General features: G+C 44.5%; 2 protein-coding genes across 10 annotated transcripts in view; one reads left to right on the top strand and one right to left on the bottom strand.

Moving 5' to 3' along the window:
- ST3GAL6 (ST3 beta-galactoside alpha-2,3-sialyltransferase 6) overlaps window positions 1–8568 on the top strand; it is a 30643-nt gene extending 22075 nt beyond the window's left edge. Inside the window, 5 exon segments of the mRNA XM_040545309.1 lie at window positions 782–968; window positions 2096–2182; window positions 2184–2234; window positions 5868–6020; window positions 7757–8568. Coding sequence (XP_040401243.1) covers window positions 782–968; window positions 2096–2182; window positions 2184–2234; window positions 5868–6020; window positions 7757–7837 — 559 coding nt within the window. The 3' untranslated portion in view covers window positions 7838–8568.
- Window positions 8569–13780: 5212 nt separating this feature from the next.
- The window catches only part of COL8A1 (collagen type VIII alpha 1 chain), an 87926-nt gene continuing 81111 nt past the window's right edge, over window positions 13781–20595 (bottom strand). For all 9 annotated transcript variants that reach the window (XM_040545278.1, XM_040545273.1, XM_040545279.1 and 6 more), the window contains 2 exons: window positions 18864–19179; window positions 13781–17374 (listed from right to left, as the gene is read on the bottom strand). In XM_040545278.1, the coding sequence (XP_040401212.1) occupies window positions 15468–17374; window positions 18864–19176 (2220 nt within the window). In that variant the 5' untranslated portion in view covers window positions 19177–19179 and the 3' untranslated portion in view covers window positions 13781–15467. The remainder of the gene's footprint in view (window positions 17375–18863; window positions 19180–20595) is intronic.

The following is a 20595-nucleotide window of genomic DNA, read 5'->3' as shown; positions in this document are numbered from 1 at the left end:
TTTGAAATGTTCTTTTGTCTACCTGCCTTATTTTGTAAAACATTTGCTCCCAACCAACATACCTCCTATTGTGAGCAGTCAGTTGCGTTAGCAGACCGAAGTAGGCCTGAGTACTCCAAAGAATATGCAACACAGCCATCAAGCAAAAACTGCAAGATGGAGAGTTAAACACAGCTCCTTTGGCACCTCAGAGCAAAAGAGACCTTACCCAGAAGAGACTACATGCCTGCTGCTTACTAATATGTTGTAACACAAAGCAGTGGTAGCTGTACGGGAACTATTAAAACAAAAAGCGCTATAAATATGTATCAGCATCATATATGCAGTCATAATCCCTGTTGCATATGCTGTAGACAGTGAAGAGTATTAAAACACTCTTGAATTGTCTTTTGTGGGAATCAGGTCATCTAGTAATGTGAACGGGGCAGCTGGTAATTTTTCAAGCAAGATATTCTTAGTTTTTTTCCAGTTGCTGTGATTGATTTAAAATTGGAAAGTTTCTGCTGAAGTGACATGTTATAAGTAATCACGCAGTTGTACTTTAAACCACCTTGGCCAAGTTCCCATATGTACTTGATCCCTCTAGGTTAGCAGGTGATGCAGGAGGTGCCTGGTAATTGCTCATCAACTGTGTAATGTGATAAGTGAACACTGGGCCCCTAACCCCTTGCATGCCTGGATGTGCTGCCTGCCTTGCAGACTTCTGTGTGTGCCAACCACACATAGAAAGGACAGATGTGTGGGGTAGTCATTGCAATCTCTGCATCTCTGTCTTCTGCAGAATGAATAATGGCCCTGTTATAGGGTACGAAGAGGATGTTGGGAGAAGGACAACTTTCCGCCTTTCTTACCCAGAATCCATCTTCTCAGATCCGATCCACTACGACCCCAATACAACTGTTGTGATCATTGTCTTCAAACCACGTGACTTAAAGTGGCTTTGGGAGATACTAGGCGGTCAGAAAATTGTGAGTTTAAATATTTATGCAATTTGTACTCTGCTTGCCACACAAAACAGGTATATCTCCTATGAGATGTATGTGTTTTGCTTTTAACCTTAGCTGTCCTGGCTGGGAAGAATGCTGGATCTCCCATTCAGTCTATTCAGTTTCCCTTTCCCTTGTATGCCTCTGTTCTTTCTCACTCCTACATTCAATTTGGTTGTTCGCCCCAAAGCAGTTATCTTCTCAGAAATATATTTATCTTGTTCTAGCACCGTTTCATATTCTGATACACATGCTCCAGCCATTTCCGAGGTTATTTTATCCTGCGCACCTGGTGAAATTACAGAATAGTTTTTTAAGGGACCCCTCTTTGGAGGTCTTAAGTCCAAAACCTCTGCTCAAAGAAAATGGGTCCAAGCTCAAAGCTATACCAGTTTCTCAGGGCCTTGTCCAGGTAAGTTTCAATTATTTCCAGGGATATTTCTACAACCTCTGTTTCAGTGCTGCACTACTTTCACAGGAAAGAATTTCTTCTCATTCTTTCACTGTGTACCCTAGGATCTTAGTCTGATCCTGTCTTTTTTTTTTTAATCCTCTACCAGTTATTTAAAGATGGGCGGAAAAAAACACACTCCTCAGACCCTTCTTGCACGACATGTGCCCTGGCCCTCTACTCATTTTAGTGACCCTCTATTGAATTTGCCCCAGTTCAATGCTCTCTCTTGTACTGGGGCTGGGAGGAACCCAAAATGGTGTTTGTGAGACCACAGGCAGGCTCAGTTCAAAGTACTTGAGAGAGATCACTTTTGTCTACTTGCTCCATGTGCTCTTGTTAAAGGAGCCAAGTACATAATAAGCATTTGTTGCCTCCAGGGCACAGTGCTGGTGCATGTTGTCCACCAGGGACTTTTCTGCAAAGATGCTTGCCAGCCAACCAACCCTAACCTCTGCTGCAGCAGGGGTTTGTCCTGTTGCAGGAGCACAATTTGGCACATACTCTTACTGAATTCTGTCTAGGAGGTTCAATGTTTCTTTTCTTCTTCCTCAAAGTGCTGCTTTTGGATTTTGCTTTGGCTAGAATTAGAGTTGCTACTAAAACAAATTCAACTGTGTATAGCAGTTAAAAATGTGTGGTTACTTGCCTGTTACAGAGTGCTAAAGGCTTTTGGAAGAAACCAGCTCTGAACATGATATACAAATCTAATCAAATCAGGATTCTTGATCCCAGCATCACCAGAAAAAACAGCTTACGATTGGCTTCATTTCCCAACAAGGTTTCCCAAAAAAGAGGTAAGCTTTCTTCTTTTTTAGCTTTTAGTTACATGCCACCAAAGAAATAATTATTTCATTATTATAGGGGGACTGTGTTAGAACATCTTTCAGGTTCTCATTGCATAAGCTTAGGTTTAGGTGATGTTTGGAGAAAAAAAAAAAGATGAGAAAATGGAGTTCAGAAAGTGTCTAGTCTTGTAAGCCAAAATCTCTATTTATGGGTTCAATAATTAGTATTAACTATCTCTGTCTACAAATGTTGTCTCATTTCCTTTTACAAATTGGGAAGAGCAGACAGGCATTGGAACACGATGGATCTGAAGAGCCTCTAGAAATATTAAGGCGTTTTGAATTACTAAATGTAGGGCTTTTTTCTTAAAAACAAACAAAAACAGTAGTTTTAACACTGCTGCAATTTTATTCTGCTGGGGGTGGGTAGGAACTGGGGAACATACAGGATATTCCAGACCTGCTCTAATGATGTAGATCTAACAGCATTCTTGTACTTACTGATTTGATGCCAAGCTAATAAGTAATGAGTTAACCAACAATTTGGATATATTAAAAAACAAACAAACAAAACATTTTAACTGTCAGCTTCTGGCTGAAGAATGTTCTTTGATGAAAGGTAAGGCTTCAAGTTGGAGACGTCCCTTGTGCAGTCAGGACTGACCACGTGCTGTTTAACAGAAATGCTTGTACAAATGCAGTTCTCTTGGGTCACAGTCATTGCACGGAGCTGCTTCATCAGGATCAGCCGACTGACACACATGGAAACTTCTGACAAGCTGCTACTGCAGATTATCTATCACAACTGTTTTCCAGTTTAGTCCTTCTAATGTTTGAGGGAGTTGTTTTGTGGTTTGTTGTTTGTTTTCTTATGTGTGTTTTTTTTGGTGTTTTTTTGTTATTGTTGATTTATTTTTTAAGTCTAGTAGTGTCTTTGTCTCCCCTACGAACTCTCAAACTGGAATTCCCAGTTTGGCTGCATGCTTGCCAGGGCTCCATGGCATTTCAGCTCTTCAGCTGAGAGTGAGAAGAGGGCAGCACAGAAGTTGGAAGCTTATTAATCTCCTAAAGGGCCACAGAGCATCCATGGCTTTCATGGTTCCAGAAATCTCTTCTGTCCTTTCCTGTGCTGCTCCTCTCAGTGGAAGTAAAAGTGAAGCTGGTGCTGTCAGTGAGCCAAGCAGATGTGTGTGGTGTCCTGGAGCTGATACACAGGTGCAGGCTGCTCAGTCCTTTTGAGTAATGTGTATGTTCTTCGTTTCTCTCCTGCTTGCTGGGTGCCCCTGATTGGAGCTGGAGCAGAGCATGTCTGTGGTAGGATATAGGTACCCCTTTCTGCCTCTTCTGCTTCCTCTTGCTCTATTCCCAGGGTTTTACAGCCCCACGTCCCAGACAGCAGCAACAACTGAGCTCAGGTGTACTTGTCCTCACTTCTCCCATCACACAGAGGCAGGCTGTGGCTGGCTTGGAGCCTGCACATCTGCAGTCGCTCTGGCACAGTTGATGCGTAGCAGCTCAGTTAAGTCAGGGTTCGTGTTGGGTGGTCTGTTGCAGGACCCAGTTTGGAGCTCTCTGTATTTAGAGCGCATCCCTGGGGTGGAGGTGTGGGGGGCTACTGCTGCCTATGTTATCCTATGTTTCAGCCCCCTCTGCCTGAAAAGATGCCAAAGGCAGCTATTACTGTCGCTGCCTTTACCATTAAGCAAACATTATATTCTCTGGGTGTGCATTTGTGCTTAGTCCTGCAAGCATTTCTGTTTCTCTGCCAGCAAATATGATGGTATTAACAGAGCTGGGAAGAACAACTGTAAAATCAAATGTGCTTCCCCAGCAGCAGTAAAGTCAAAAAGTGTTAGTGTCATTGCAGCACTATGCCTGTTCCCACTGAACACGACTGGCTGAACAAAATTTATTGCAGGCCAAGATCTGTGGATATTGCTAGGGTAAGTCAGGATCTGCAGTCAGTGATAGCAGTTCTGCTTGGCAGAATCCACAGAAAATCAGTTTGCTTGATAAGAACTTCCTTCGAGGTTTGGTTGGACAAAAGAGCATGCTTAAAGCATGAAAATGTAGTTTAAAAGTAGGCCTATTATTAGAATTACTACATTCCTTTGAGGTGAACTGTATATTTATGATAGGCAAGGGTAAATAGAACTAGTTTGCAACCTGTGGTATTCCTGAGCTTTCCAAATAAGACCAATTCTGACAGGTAACATGCCTGTCATAATTTCGGGGGACTATTTAATATGGACGTTGCAACAGGTGCACCACTAAGTTTATGGTATTGGGCCCCCCAGGGTGGAATGCTGCTTTGCTAATTGGCAGAAACCCTGGGCAGTGGTGCGCATTTTAAGTCGATGTCATTTTTTGAGTACCCCAAAAGCTGTAAAAAGGTACAAGAAAAAAAAATCATGTAAAAGATAGTTCAATTCTGTGATTTTAATTAGGAGAGCTAATTAAAGAGTTGTTAGTAACTTTTCCCTGGGGATTTGTTCCTTTATCATATAATACAAAGAAATATTTTTGTGTCATTGAGTTCTGCCTTCTCTATGTGCAGAATTATCCACTGCTGGTTTGCCTGCTTTGTTTTCAGAGGCAAATGATCTGAGCCTTGAGTAAGAATTCAAAAAAGAAGGTGATTTTGTGCTCACTTTAGGGTTTGACTGCAACTACTGAAAGTGTTCAGTTCATTTGGTCTCTGATAAAACTGTTATTTTAGCCAAGACTGGCACGTCTGCCTGAAAGTTTTACCCATTTATAGGGAATTTTTCCTTTAAGATTCATCAGTTGGTATGATGAAAGAAATTACCCCTGTGTACAAACCTTGCCTCAATTACTTCCTTAGATCATTTTAGCTGCTGCTAAAAGAGTCATGTCTGTTATCATAAAATGTACACGATGCTTCCAAAGAGTTCTCTGGTCTTGTTAGAAATGCAAATCTTCAGTTAGATGCTCTTAAGTTTGCACGATTAAAACCTGTTTATCGCCTGCTCTTGGTATTTTAAGTTGCATTTACTTCTGAACTTTCTTACTGTAGGGAGACAAGCAATTTTATCTACAGTGTCCTTTCTTCTAATGAAAATACTGGGGGAAGATCTAAAGCTGCCTTTTCATGAATTTCCCTGCTGAAAAAGTTCAAATGTAGCCAAGTTAATGCAGCTGTAGTGCACATTTTCGGTTTGATGATTAAAAAAAAGATTTGAGACATGTCATATTCTGTTCACTGGGATCTTAGTCATCTAGAAACTTTCTGAACGTATCTGATAACTCCATCACATTTGATTGAGGAGAAACTGTCTCCAATATATAGAAGTGTGACTGGTTTGGTGAAAGTAGGTTGCTGAGTGGAGGGGTGGCAGGACCTTACTGATGCCTCTGCTGAGGGAAGAGCTACAGTACAGGCTCAGCTCTTGCAGAAAAGCAGAAAATCTAAGGGAAGGCTGACACAGCAGGTACCCTGGTCATGGAAAAGCGGCAGGCAGCACCTTACTCCTTTATGAGACAGGAGGGGATCCAACCCCAAAACAAAATGTTTGTAGAAGAGCTAGGCTTCCTGGTTTCTGCTGCCTTTTTTCTTAGCTTTGCTGTTCACATCAAGCTGCCAGTTAATTATGCATGCATGTTGTTTGTGTTCTCTTTTAGAAACCCAAGCACCCAACAACAGGGTTAATTGCCATTACACTAGCATTTCACATTTGTCATGAAGTTCACCTGGCAGGCTTCAAGTATGACTTCACTGACAGAAACAGTTCTTTGCACTACTATGGCAACGATACAATGTCTCAGATGATGCAGGTAAGGTGCACTTGTTTATGCTGAGGGGAATGCTTTGAGAAATACTGCTGGTAAGTGAGGAAGGCAATGCAATTAGATAAAAGCATGGACTGCAGGTTAGAAAGGCCTCCCATCTTCTACTGGTTCAGCTGCTCATGGGTTAACGTTGCTTAAACTCACATCTCTGCTTTTGTTTCTGAAAAATGTGGGTAATATTTGTCTCTTGAGCTACACCTTATTCTGTAACGTCATCATTTGTGTGCTCTGTTTTGCTTTAATGATGTTCTTCCTAGGCTACGCAACTTTTGTTTGTAGAGGCATATTTGTTAGCACTGTCAGAACATGAATAGACAACTGTTCTTGTTTAAGTTCTTTTTCTTTGGCAGCTACTTGGAAAACTTGTCTTAGTTGCCAAATTTCTTTAATAAGAAAGAAGTGAAGGAGTTAAAACCTATGAACTTGCAGTTGGGGAAAGAGCTGAATTTCAGAATTGAAGAGTAGAAAAGAAAAGTAGCTCTTACAGAGGGATAGGAAGAGAAGGAAGTGCTTCCAGAAGGTGGAAGCCACAACTCACCAGGGAAGGAAGCAGCAGGAGACTGGCAGACATCAGGAGTGCCTTCTCCTCCTGCAGAGAAGTGTTTTTGTACAGCCGTGCCTCTATTTTCTTTTAATGTCTCTGCTCTTGCCTTCAGCTCTGTACTCTGAGCATCTCAGTCTTGGCCCTTTACATCAATGTGAACAGTTTTCTCATCCATATGCACACCTAGTATAGTGTGTTGGTTCCAAGTGGGGCTTATTTTCTTTCCTCCTCCCTTTCTTGAAAATGTAGTATGGGGCAATGTCCATAGGAGCCTCTCAAGTCTCTCTGAGGAGTCCTACATGCCCTCTGCTCTGAGATAATTTTCCTCTGACACTGCACTTACGGTCATTTTCAGGTTGTTCTCTACAGGTGCTTTGCTTTTTTTTCTTCTTTTTCCCAATATACCTAAGGCTTGAGTAAGGTTGATCACTAGTTGAATAGACATTTATAACTTTCCTAAAATCTCAAAACTTGAAACAGAAACATTATCTGTGATTCTGTGGTATAGTATAATGTTTAGAACTCAATGCTACGTGTATAATCTTCTATAGAGCATTTACTCTGAATTCATTTTAATTTTTGGATTCTGTGTCCAGTAAGCTTACCTGAAGCACGAGGTCCTTTGAATTCCCTGTAGTCCCCAGTGGATGTTTTGGATTTCCTTGTACTGTCCTCCACTAACCTCAGTAGTCTCTTGGATTATCTGGGGCCCTGCATGAGAGAGCACTGAAAATGGGTTGGTTTGGGCTTGTTAGAGCTGACTGGCAGGACACATTCAAGCTACAAATGTCTCGTGTGCTCTTTGAGAACCTGGGTTGAGCTTTGAGAATTACTCATTTTCTGACTGCTTGTGTTGTAAATGTCGTTATGCTGCTGTTGCCTATAAGCCCAGGGAGGAGCTGGGAGAGTTAGTAAAGGAAGGACTTCTGTCCTACAGATTTGGTTTGTGTCCTAATAGAAAGTCTAGTGTAGTTTTGAGCAATGGGTTCACTCACCTGTTTTCTTGGGAGACCGAACTACAGCCAATGCTAAGAAGTCTTTTCCCTAGAGCCTTCCTGCTCTTAGCATCTTCCAAGCAACACAAGTAATTAGAAGGAAAGAGCAACAAAGTGGTGCTTCTGGTAATAGGTTGAATTTATATATTTTTTTTAATTATTATTCCCTCACATCTCTTTAGAATGAATACCATGACATCAACGCTGAGCAGAAATTTTTGAAGAAGCTTATAGACAAGAACTTTGTGGTCAATTTGACGTGAAAGATGGAAGAGATGAAGAACAATCACTATTTTCAAGATTCAAAAAAAATTTTATTTTTTTGTATGACACTTTTATTTTTTAAGTGCAACATAACTGTTTACTGTTTAAAAGGAGCACAGAAACCTCACAAGGCAGAAGCTTCTTCTAAGCCTGAGGATAATGGATTAATGCAAGCAGAGAACTGAATTTCTGTGAAGCTATTTAATAATGGGGAAAAACATGAAACTTTCAGCTGAAAGTATCAGGGATATAGAAAAAAAAATGTGATCCACATGACTTATTTATCAGCAAGAACTATTTCCAAATGTTTAATTCTTTGGAATATCTTCCTTTCTAACATTGTCCTCCAAAAAGGTTACACTGTCAAGAGACTGTGAAGAGTGTTTAGGTAATAGATGGATGTTATAGTCTTGAATCTCTTGTAATCTGAAAGTGGCTTTAAAAACAATGCCTATATATCATTACTGCGTCTGGGAGAAGGGGAAACATACAAAGCACACAGGCTTTAGTCTGTCCTACTCCTGAGCAGAGAACATCATCTTCAGTGAAGAAGCCACAGCCTGCACTGGTCATCAACTCTGAACTGCTGTCTGCGTGTGCCAAAGGTGAAGACCCTTTGGTTTGATTTGTGGATTTGTTGGTATTGACAATGCTTGTGTTGTATCCAGTTTATGAAAAACTTGCCCTGTGCTGTGTTTCCAATAAATTTTACAAGTTTTGACTTCTCTTAAGAAAGAGGGAGTTTGAAGGCTGAAGATTTGTCTTAATTACTTGTCTGTTACTTCCCCCAAACCACAAGAGGAATGCGAGCTGGAATGGAGATACTCACACTTGAGTTTAAATTCAGAGGAAATGTTTGTTGGATCTCCAGGATAGGATCTAATGTATCTTTCTGTTCCCTTGTCAAGTATCAAGATAACTTTTCCAGACTAGCATAATCCCCTTTTTCACATGCTGTAATGCATATCCAACTTTGAAATGCATCAATGTGAACAACAACTGTTCCTGTTTTTGGTAGTGGAGCATGCTAGGGAACATCCAAGATGTACATCAGCTGAATTATCGTTTTGGCTTCTGCTAATCTCTTCCATTTTCACTTTTAAAGAATGTGTCTGAACTAAATTATTTAGCATTAGGAATTTACATGGGATTTATGAAAGTATTTAATGGGATGGTTATGTTTCCTGTATTGATTTTGTCTCAGACAGGCCTGCTGAGTTAGTTGAATTTGTTAGGGAATGACCTTGACAACTATCAGAGATGAAATGAAAAAGTGGAATGCTATTCTAATTCTTCCATGGGATATACATGTATGTATCTTTTTTTTATTATGTCAAGTTTGTTTGAAGATCTTTTGGTTATCTTGATCAATCACACCTAAAGAAAGCAAAAGTCTGCTTCCAAAAAAAAAAAAGGACCCAAAACCAAAAAAAAAAAAACCTCTTCAAAGTTGGCAGAAAAAAGCTTTGCTTTTTAATAAAATGATAGAGACCAGTGCAAGCAATTAAGATATGATCCCAAGCCTCTAGCAGCTCATAAGCACAGTATTGTCTTTTTTCAGGAGCTGAGGATTACAAAAGTACTGAACAGCAACACAGAAGAGTAAGCATTGAAGTAACCAGAGATCAGTCTCATCCTTTCCTATTTCTCTTGCAGAGTGCAGTACGTATCTGAAAACTGCCTGTAGTTCTCATCTTTCTCTTTAGCCAGTTCTCATATTTTTCTTTAGCCCTTTGGTTCTGCCATCTGGGAATTGCTGAGTGCAACATGACTTGCAGGCAAATCTCACCCAAACAAGAGGTGCCTTTTGCTGCACGGTGTTTTCACCTGATGACTCTTGAGTTTTGTTTGGTTTCAAGCAAATTGGACGTATTCAAAATAGCTGTGGATGTCATAAAAATCTGCATCTCCCTTGTGGTACAGGCACTGCCATGAGTGTGGCAGTTCAGCCACCTCAAGTGATTCCTGTGTGGGGTCACTCCTTGTCCAACTGGGCGCACAGAGGAGAGGGGCATGCCAGAGGTCCTGGGGGCAGCGGGGCAGTTGCCTGTCCTGGCAGAAGTGAGGGAAACCACAATTTCTTCACAAGGTGATGGAAGGAGTCTTACTCAGTTGCTGAGTATAGCCTTCTCCCACCCCCTTTATAACGTGCACATTTCTGAGGCTTTGAGAAGGTCTCTGCTTGAAAATCTGAACAGAAATAGGTGGGGTTTTGTACCAGAAAGCAGTGATGCTACTATTTTTAGCTCTACTATAATGTATACTCATGATTATTTCAGTTAATTAGTAAGTTTTGTATGTGACTGAATAGCACCAGACCTGCAGTGATTTTAAACTACTGACAACAGCAATTCCACATGGAAAAAAAAAATTCCAAGGCAAAGGTTTTCATAAAGCTCACAACACTGACCTTTCTTTGCATGGAAGCCCTAGCAGATGTCTCACTGTGCCAAGGGCGGAGCCAGGCAGAGGTGGTGGGCTGCATCCCCCCTAGGAACCTGGGGTTGCTCCCAGAGTCAGCCCTGGCTCCCCCAAGTGTTGTGGGGTGCCCTGCTGTTGTGGGCTGCCTGCCAGGGTACGGCCTCATCTGTCTGACATCCCACACCATGCTGACTGCGAGGACTTCTGTACAGGAGAGCTGTTGGGTTTGCCCTCTCCTTGCAGTGTCTGGTTCTTGTGATGGTGCTGGCTGCTTCCCTCCTCTTCTCCAGCCACTCTCCCTGGCAGAGGGAGGAGGGCAGCGAGCTGTGCTTTTGAAGATGTGGGTGTTTTCTCTGCTTTATTGCCTTGCCAGAGAGATTCTTCTAAACTGATTCCTTCTCCTAATGTTTTCCTAGGAAAGTCTTCTGCCTTTGGTTTTGTTCCAATAGACTTAAGAATCCAGACAAAAGAATTAGAAAAGAAGGATTCATAATGTCCCCCAAACTCTTTTTACTTATAACAGTCTCCTTTATTTTGATTTTTTTTTTTTTTAATCACACCAGTGTTATGGTCTCCCCAAGCCTTTTTTAAAACTATAGTGTTTGTTATTTTCCATGTGTTTAGTATGCTGTCTACAGGCATATATCCCTATCAGCTGCTCCTTCTTACTTCTTCTTAGTAAGTCTCCCCACTTGTACATCTTTCAATTTTTGGCAATTAAACAGTACTCCTGTGGATGTTTTCTCCTTGCTTCTTTTCCTCCTGCAGGAAAGTTGAGTCAGTGTAGGTTGAGGTTGTCCTCACAGGAAGGTGACTCAGGAAAGTTTAGAGCCAGGCCTGTTCACTTGGGCCTGAGCCAAGAGTTAACGCTGTTGATAAACCATAGGGCACTGTTTTTTGAAAGCACAGCCTGCTGGCCGCCAGCTCTTATCTTCAATAATAAGCTGTGAGCTACCTGATTCACTGTTTTTCCCCTGTAAGATGTTTTGGTAGGGTTCTGTGTATGCCAGCACTGCTTCGTCAGCCTCACTTCATGAGGTTGTTTTGTGCTGTTCTACCTTGAGAACAATTACTGCTTTTACACGGACTTCATGTAGGCAGGAATAACGCTATGTACTCTGTCAGTAATGTCTACAGATCATGGTGTCTATTTTATCGGGGCACATGTTTTCAAAAGTAGCTTGCAATACCAAAGATTAGGCTTGGGACTTTTTTTTTTTTTTAAAGAATAATAACAATAACAAAAAAGCAATAATGCTTACTCTGAATATTTCAATCTCTTTGAGACTGAGTTGATATTAAGATTTTCTTTTCCCTTTTTTGTCATTCCTAAAGGCAAGGTTTCTGCACTGAAACTTTGTTGTACAAGCTGCCCATTACGTTGATCACATCATCAGTGGTGAAGCTGTCACATTTTGAATCCCAGGGTGCTGCAAGCCTTATTTCCATGTCTGGTAACAGCGTAACTACGTAGGTGCCGGGTACCTCATGTGAAGTGCTTTTCTGTATCAATTGGAGATGGTTTCACCACTGCTTCCTATCTTCCCATTCTCCAGCAGTCTGCTGAATTTCAAGCCAGCAGCATCTTGCAGCAAAGGTGATCCTGCGTTTTATCTGCCACCCCCCTACAAAATACTCCACCATCAGAAAGAACCGACTCTAAAGTACCAACATATACACACAGACACACACACACAGAGACAGATAACATGCTTCAGCCACAGTTCCGTTTGGCTCAGACTTTAGGGTGTCTGTTTGTTTTTGTCAGTATCTTTTCCTCTGCTGTAATAATTAAGGGAAGTTCTGAGATACGACCTAAGAAGGAAGGTCACAAATTATTGCACTAAATATGAATTTGAGAGTGCTTAAAAGGTAACAAAACCATGTTCCAGTGACTCTGTGTTGAGAATAATACAGAATCACAAGGTTGGTGTTTAATAATCAGTGCATGGTATTTCTAGTTTCCTACGCCATGTTTCTCTTTTTAACAGTGCCCTGGCAGGTAATATAAACACCTTAACTTTTAAGCGGAGTCTGATTTTTAAGAACGTACAAAGCTCAACATCTGTTTCTGGTATAGGTAATTAATTATTTGCCATTTTTCTTAAGTTTTATATGCCTTTAAAGTTCCAACTGTATTTTGAAGACATTCTTAGAGTTTTTCAAGTGAAATTTTGAATGCTACAAATGGAAAGAAATTATTTTTCTGTGAATAAATTGTGTTAAAGATGCTGCCCTCAAGCTTATTTTTGTAAGGCCCGTGCCGTGTGTGTGCCCAAGCCCATTATTAGTGCCGTGTAAAGTAAATAAGGGATTGTCAGATGTGGCATCAAGTTTCAAAATGAACTTCTGTGGTTAGTAGGGCAAACAGGGCTGAAAATTTTTGAGCCTAGGTACAGTACCTGAACTGTGCTGCAGGTAGAAATATCACTCTTGGCTGATTAAAAGCACAGCTGGGACATGATATTTGTGGGCAACGTCAAGATGAGCATCCTCCTGACATTGTTTCGTGGCTTTTTAATCTTACCTGCCTTACTGCCTTATTTCAGGGGAATGCTAAAATAGATGTTTAACTAGGAAGATGTGTGTGATGAATGACTTTAGATTAGAAGCAATCAACACTGATTTCAGTACTTCACTCATGTTGTCTTTTCTCTTTCCTCCTGTACAGTAAAAATGAGATGATGGGGAGCGGGGACCTGCTTAGCCGGCGGCTTCAAGGAGCTTGAGGGCAATTTAAAACACAGCTGCCTGCCCCAAGTGGTGGTTATTCAATGCATTAATTTTGGTATTGAACTTTCAGGAGTTCACCAGCTTGCAGGGAATGCCCATCTTTGAGGTGAGACCACGGGCTGCAATCCACTCTCTGCAGTGGAGCAACAGATCATCACTGAGCTAGTCAGTGACAAACTGGTTGCCACTGTCAAAACAGCTTTTTGCCACAGGAGAAAAAATGGGACATGGGGAGATCAGCAGAATGGGAAAAGCTGTTCTCAAATGATCGGAAGAGCTAGGGATGTAACAGGCGTCTCAAAGCCTGGGCAGCCCATAGCCAACTTTGGCTTTTTGGCTGAGTGCAACCACCCAACAACGCATCTCATACCTATTTGGTTTTTCATCTTCCCTACATCCTGCCCCCTGTGCCTTTTTCAGCTGCACTCCTGCACACACCGCTGTCCCCAGCCCATAACCCCTGCTCCTTGCCGAACCCTTGATCTGTGCAGTGCATCAGGAATGCACCAGTGCCCCGGCGGGAGCCCCTCACACCCCAGATTCCCCTGGGTCCACAGCTGCCATCTCCTGCTAAATGCAATGCTAGGGCAATGCCTTCCTCTCAGGGAGTTAAGGTAAGCCTTGTCAGCAAGGAGGAAACAAAGAAAAATCTGCATTTATATATAGATTTGTTTTTTCATATCAGGTTGTCAGTGGCTTCAGAGAGTCCTTGTAGTCTGATACATGTATTTGGTGGGTTGAGTGTTCCTTCTAATAACCCTGATTAATGAAGAGAGGATTTTTTTTAAAGATATTTAATAAGATATTTTTTTCAAATCAGTACAAAAATTTTAAATACAAAATTATTTGCTTTTGACATATCTCATATATTCTGGAAACATACCCAAGTCACCAATGCCTGGTAAGCTGTCCATCCGTTCCTGCCAACGTTCCATAAAATTTCTGAGATAAAGCACCACATTATATCACTGGAGTCCTTAGTCAATGTTAGACTGCATTAAACTCTGCATTTAAATAACAGTAATGCCAGTTAAATCCAATTTTAGTTCTGTATGAAAAATCTAGTTCATTTTTGAATCAAAAGCAGTAGCATTAGCTAAGACATGGAAGAAGTGAGGAGTATTTGACTCTCAACTAACGTGTGTGATGTGCAGCACTGTACAGGGAAACACAGAAAAGGACACTGTCATTTTTAAATTAATACTCTTGAGGTGAGATTAGCACCATTGATGAACAGACAGTTCTTGCATAAAAGTTGCTTTTCCCCACATACAGAAAAGATTGAGGCCTCTGCAGATTCTCCTAGACAATTGGTAACATATAAATAAGGATTGGAAATCAGCTTTTATATAAAATGAAGTTGTTGGATAAATTTTTATGATCAGTATTGCTGGTAAAGTTATTGATTGATCTCAGTCAATGAATTAGTTAATTAGCAAGCAGAGCTACTTCTGCTTTGCCTAGTCGTTGAAGAGTAAACTGATTCAATTTTGGCTGAGTGGCAGAATACCTGTATCTTATTACAAGCCAGACAGACTGCAGGTTTTTAGCATGAATACAGGAATCGAAGCAAATTTATACCACCCTGCTGCATTGCCACATGTCAGCCAAGATGTCTTAATCATGGCATAAAGCAAATAGGAAGACTTTAAATTTTGTATGATCTACCACATCTGCTTCAACAGTGCAAATGCAGATGGAGGCTTTTTGGGTGCTGTGGCATTTGGAGGTGAACCCAGTGCCCACTGGAGTCAGGCACCTTTCTGGGTCCAGAAACCCCTGGAGAAAGCTCTCGGAATGGTTATGCCATCAGTATTCCTTTTCCATAATAAACAAATAGTTTAGGAAAACAACACAAAACAAAAACCTGCAGGAATATCTTACACAGGGGAAGAGGAATAAAGATCTCCAGCTAAGAGAACCTCTGCCTGTCTGGTAGCCCTGCTGTCAAAAACAAAAACAAACAAACAAAAAAAAAATCAACCCCCACAATAAAACAAAACAAAACAAAACCAACCCACCGCCAAAAACCCCCCAAACAAGTAAAAAGCCACTCAATTTTTTCCATGTAATTTGACACTGACCTACTATGTTTTCAGTCACTGTTTCTCATCTCATAACTATGATCAATGCATCAATTAAATATGCAACAGGAGAGTGACGTAAACTGATTTGAACCTTAGTATTGCATTATTGTGAATGAAATGAAGCATGGCGTCACAGAAATATATAATGTACAGCTAATATGTCCCCCTTGGGTGCAAAACGACTGTTTATGAACCTGATACACACCTTTAAATATGTTCACCACACTTTTTTTATATCTAGCTGTGCATAATGTTAAACTTTGTATTTTTTTTTTGTACAAGATGGTCCGAAACAGTCATTAAATGCATCTTTCATGGTATAAGAGTTTTAAGCGGAGAAGAAAGGTTTAGATTTGTATGTGTGTGTTTGACTGTCTGGTTTTTGTTTTTACATGGGATACAATAAATATCCTGAAAAAGATGAATGAACGTATTGCCCAGCATAGAGTCCTGCTGCCTGTTCGGATGGCATCTGAACGTAAACCTTGTCTCCGTGCATCAGCTGAACGACGGCACTCCCGGAGGCTTGGTCCAGGAAGCCCTTCTTGTACTCATCGTAGGTGTACATCAGCGGCTCGTTGTTCTTGAACAAAGCCACCCATACGCTGGCCCCTTTACAGTGAACATGGTAGGCGAAGTAGTAGATCCCGGGGATCTCGCAGGTGAAGATCCCTGTCGCGGGGTTGTAGTTCTGCCGGCCATTGTAGAGGAGTTTGTCGAACTTCACAGGCACGCCAACCCGGGGGAAGGGAGTGAGGAGCTCCGCCGTGAATGCGGGCATCTCGTAGACAGCACCGGCAGCCTTGCCCTTCTTGCCCGCGTAGCCATAAGGGGGCTTGACGCCATCTATCCCCGGCCCCACCTCAGGCAGGTACTGTCCCACAGCCGGTGGAGTTGGGGGGATGATCACTGGGGGACCAGGTGGCCCGGGAGGGCCGGGGGGCCCCTGGAGGCCGGGCTGGCCAGGGGGTCCAAGCGCCCCGGGCTTTCCCGGGGGACCCTGCAGCCCCGCAGCCCCAGGTTTGCCCACACCAGGGAAGCCAGGGGGGCCGGGCAGGCCAGGTTCACCCTTGGCCCCAGGCAGTCCTGGGGGGCCGATGGGACCACTGGGCCCTGCGATGCCTGGGATCCCTGAGGGGCCCTGAAGCCCCTGGGCGCCGGGCAGCCCTGGCTCGCCCTTCGGCCCCACGAGCCCCGGGACGCCCGGCAGCCCCGGCAAGCCCTTCTGCCCGGCTTCCCCCTTGGGCCCTGTGGGGCCCGGCAGCCCCCGCAGCCCGGGGGCTCCCACTTCCCCGGGGAAACCTGGCTTCCCGGGGAACCCCTGCAAGCCGGGTTCACCCTTGGGGCCCACTGGTCCCGGTGGCCCCATGGCACCACCTTCTCCTTTGGGTCCTGGGAAGCCCACAGCACCTGGGGGGCCCATGATGCCTGGCAGGCCTGGTTGGCCTGGCTCTCCCGGAGGCCCCCCAATGCCGGGTGGCCCTGCGTGCCCTTTTTCCCCCTTGGGCCCCAGGGGGCCGGGCAGGCCGCCCACCCCACGCTCACCTTTGGGCCCGGGGAAGCCCGGCTTCCCAACCCCGGGGAGGCCAGGGGGCCCCGGCAAGCCTGGCAAGCCTTGCTCCCCTTTGCCGCCCGGGAAGCCCGGCTGGCCAGGGATGCCGTCTTGGCCGGGTTTGCCGACACCAGGCACACCGGGAGGGCCTTGCATTCCAGGGACCCCCGGGGGTCCCTGTGGCCCCAGCTCACCTGGTGGGCCAGGCTTGCCCAGGGGACCCTGTGGTCCGGGGAACCCCACCATCCCCGGCTTGCCGACCCCCGGCAGACCCACAGGGCCAGGGGGGCCGGGCAGCCCGGGCGGGCCCTTCAGTCCTGGCAAACCCGGGATCCCGACACCCTTCTCCCCTTTTGGACCAGGGATCCCAGGGGCCCCTGGGGGACCCTTCATCCCAGGTTCACCCTTAGGTCCTGGCTGTCCCTGCAGCCCTGGAGCACCTGCCTTCCCTATTCCTGGAAGTCCATGAGGTCCCGGTGGTCCCTGTGGCCCTGGTATCCCCATGGGCCCAACCTCCCCCTTTGGTCCCATCTCCCCTCTTGGCCCTGGTGGCCCCATCACTCCCGGTTTCCCAGGCATCCCTGGCAAACCCGGCTTCCCAATTCCTGGATATCCTTGTGGACCTGGTTTTCCTTTGGCTCCTGGCACGCCATGACCTGGTAATCCTGGTGGCCCTGGTGGCCCTCTTGGTCCAGGCTCACCAGGGGGACCTTGCTCACCCCTCAAGCTGCGCACAGGCATTTCTGGGTTGGAGAGGAAAGAAACAGGGAAGGGGGAAGGGGGGAGAAAAAAGGTGGATGTAATCACATCTCTTGAAAAACACAAAGGTAATTTTGAACTGAACGTGCTTCTTATGGTACCTCTTGTTTTTGTGGTAGGTGGAAAAATCGAACTGGCCAGAAAATTACTGGCTGATGTTTGTAATTAAGAGGATGTTCTTGCTGTTTTGCGTACCCCAAACTTGCGTGTGTATTTCTGTTTATATGAAATACTTGTTTTGCATCCTCTTTGCTTATTTTTTGTCACATAAAAGCCATTTATTAGTGTTTCCATGTATACATTATTAAGCAGTGAAACCTGCCTTTTCTCCCATATTACTGTAGACTAGCCTATGAGTTTAAGAGGGACACAGGAGCTGCTCGGTGTGCTCGTGCAATAGGAGTACTTCACCCCTTAAGGGGTGAAGTAACTTATTGTAGGGGCCCTACTTGTTGTAGGGGCTTACATTAGCAAGAATTCCTCGATTAACATCAATAAAATAAGGTTGCAACAGTAAAAAGTTTAAGTTTGGTATGACTTGCTTTTTAAACAAGGCTTTAGTTCACATTAAAATGTTACTGGAAACCTACAGCCTTACCTGGCATTGCTAAGCTCTCAAAAGTTTTTGGCATAGCCATGGCTAATTAGATCTCCCTCTAAACACTTCACAAAATGCTTTTTATTGTCCCAAATCACATTTTTATTTGTGTGTGTGACCATTTGGCATTTCAGGTTGAGGTGAGGGAGGTGCTGCCTGGGAGCGGTTGTGCTGGGTGCTGGTTGCTTTTCAAGCTGCTGACTTTTGTTTGTAGTGGGAAGTCTGGTTCTCTCCTGCTCTAAAATGGAAGAAGTGAGAGCTTTGGGATTTGGGGGAAGGAGACAGATGAGGTTTCAGGGCAAGAGAATTGACTGTTCTCTGAGAGGCAGAAACCCTCTCTCTCTGCATATTTTGCATTTTATGCATATAGAAAACCTTTGCTTACAAGACAGGTTGGTTTTAGTACAGTGAGTTGTGCTTGTTTAGACACTCCAAAAACAGGCCCTAAAATCCTCCGTTTCCCACTGAAGTCAGTAGAAGCTGTGATTACTCTGAACCTTTAAAAAGGCAGAGAGTTAACCAGCTGGGCTGAGGCTGCACATACACTTGCTGTCCCCACAAGGATTGTATGACACTGGGCATTACTGGTCTGGACATTTTTAGTTGCTTTCTTAAATATTCTAGTACTTTCCAAACTTCTTTTACCGAACTCTGAAAGTGCTCGTTTGTGCAGGCTTGAGCAGCAACACCCTGTATGTTCAACGTGTTAGTCCCACAGATAACCTACAGAAAGATGACTTCAAGAATCAAAAGAGCAAATCTACGCTACATCCAGCCAGCAGCAGCCCACTCCCCCTGTTTGACTACCCATGGGCAAACACTGCCGCAGGGAGCCATGTGTGTCCCCGTGCAGGGTTGGTGAGGGGCCTGCTTACCTTTTTCTTTCTTGGGAGCCATGTCCTTGCCAAGCAGGGGCACCTGTGGGACCTCCTTCATGTACTGAGGCAGGTGGGGATACTCCTTCCCGTACTGCATGTGTGGCACCTCCTTGCCCATGTGCTGCATCGGGATGCCTTCTTTGCCCAGCGGCATGTGAGGTACTTGTTGTCCAAGGGCTTGGTACTGGGGCACCTGGGGTGGCAGCTGCTTGATGCCATAGTAGACGCCACCCTGAGTGGACCTCACCAGCTGCAGGTACATGGCGACAGCCACCGCCAGCAGCTGCACGGGGACCAGCAGCACGGCCATCACCTGTGAAAAAAACAGCAAAACCCACAGTTGGCAGGAAATGGTTTTATATTATGCTTGGTTCATCACCTAGAGCTGCTACTGTGGGCCTGGATGGCGGGAAGCATGGAGTGCTCATGTGAGGAGAGCGTGTGAGCGGCTGCAACGTGGGGTGAGCTCATGGGGCGCTGCAGGCATCGAGCCCTTGGGGGGTGTCCAGTGTTGTCCCTGCTCACTGCTGTAGGGCTAGGTACAAGTACCAGGAGTGCTGGCGCTGGCCACCAGAGAAGCCTTTTCTCTCGCTGTTCTCTGGTGTTGTGAGGGTTATAGACCAGGTGGTGATATCTCACTCAGTTCTTGTGTTCTGCTGCTGCTCTGAGTTCCCCAGTAGTTTGCCTTAGCAGAGCATTTAGAGAAAGGCTTGCTCTTCTTTTAAAACACCTCTCCCTCACTTTGTTCTGTGAACTCTGATGGCTCAAAGGAAATGCGGATGTGATTGTTATTGAGGGAGGGTAAACTAAAACTGTGCAGGATACTGTGATTCCGCCATTTTCCTATTTGCGTTTTTCAAGAGGTTTTCTCCCCACAGATGTTGTAACGTCACTGTTGTCGTTAAAACAACCAGCAGAAAGTTAGTATTTTCTATCCTAACCAGACAAGCGCCGACTAAACCGTGGGTTCCCAACAGCCGCTAGGTGGAGCACACGCTACACCGCGGCCTGCCCGCAGCCCCCTTCCCGCCCAGGAGCGCGAGGGCTCGGCTCTCGCCCGCTGCCGTGTGGTGAGGGGAAGCGGAGCCGAGTCCCACAGGGACTGTGGAGCACCCAGACCCCAAAGGGCAGCCGCTCGCCCTCGTTCAGCAAAGCATTTCAGCAGGGACGTCATCTCCAGTGAGTTCTGCGTGGCTCTTCGCCCCCAGCTCGGTGCTTTGCTGTGAGCTGAAGGGATGGGTGTGAGGTATGCAGAGTCCCTGTCCCACAGCTTGAACACCCTTCGGCCCCAAGTGACTTCTTTTGGGTCTCTTCTGTCAGCTTTTCGATTCCTTTCTGCACCATAAACTGCACCTAAAAACTGGCTAAGGCCTCGGCTGCCTGTAGGGTAACACCTGCCTCAATGTGCAGGGAAAATCCCAGCTGCTGGAGAGCTTGCAGCTTTCCCTGTGTTGTGGAGGAAGAGCACTGCTTGTGTGAGGAGAGAAATGGCGTGAAACCATGGGAAGAAAAACAATAGAAGGTGTTGGATAATCTGGGGCTGTTGTTAAAGCCTAGAAGTATAAAGGGCAGGGTGGACTTTGAAGAATGAGGTTATTAAATTAGTGCCTTGCTACTTTGCTGTTCTGGTGGCCATTTTTTTCCTTTTTTCTTTTTAAAAAAATAAATTGCTTCAGTGGAATAAGTGGAGAGGGAAATAGGTAAAATTCCTTTGGATTTAATTTTTCTC

This window comes from Cygnus olor, chromosome 1, assembly GCF_009769625.2.
Source record: "Cygnus olor isolate bCygOlo1 chromosome 1, bCygOlo1.pri.v2, whole genome shotgun sequence".
Classification (NCBI taxonomy): Eukaryota; Metazoa; Chordata; class Aves; order Anseriformes; family Anatidae; genus Cygnus; species Cygnus olor.
This window is presented reverse-complemented; position numbering and strand designations above follow the sequence as displayed.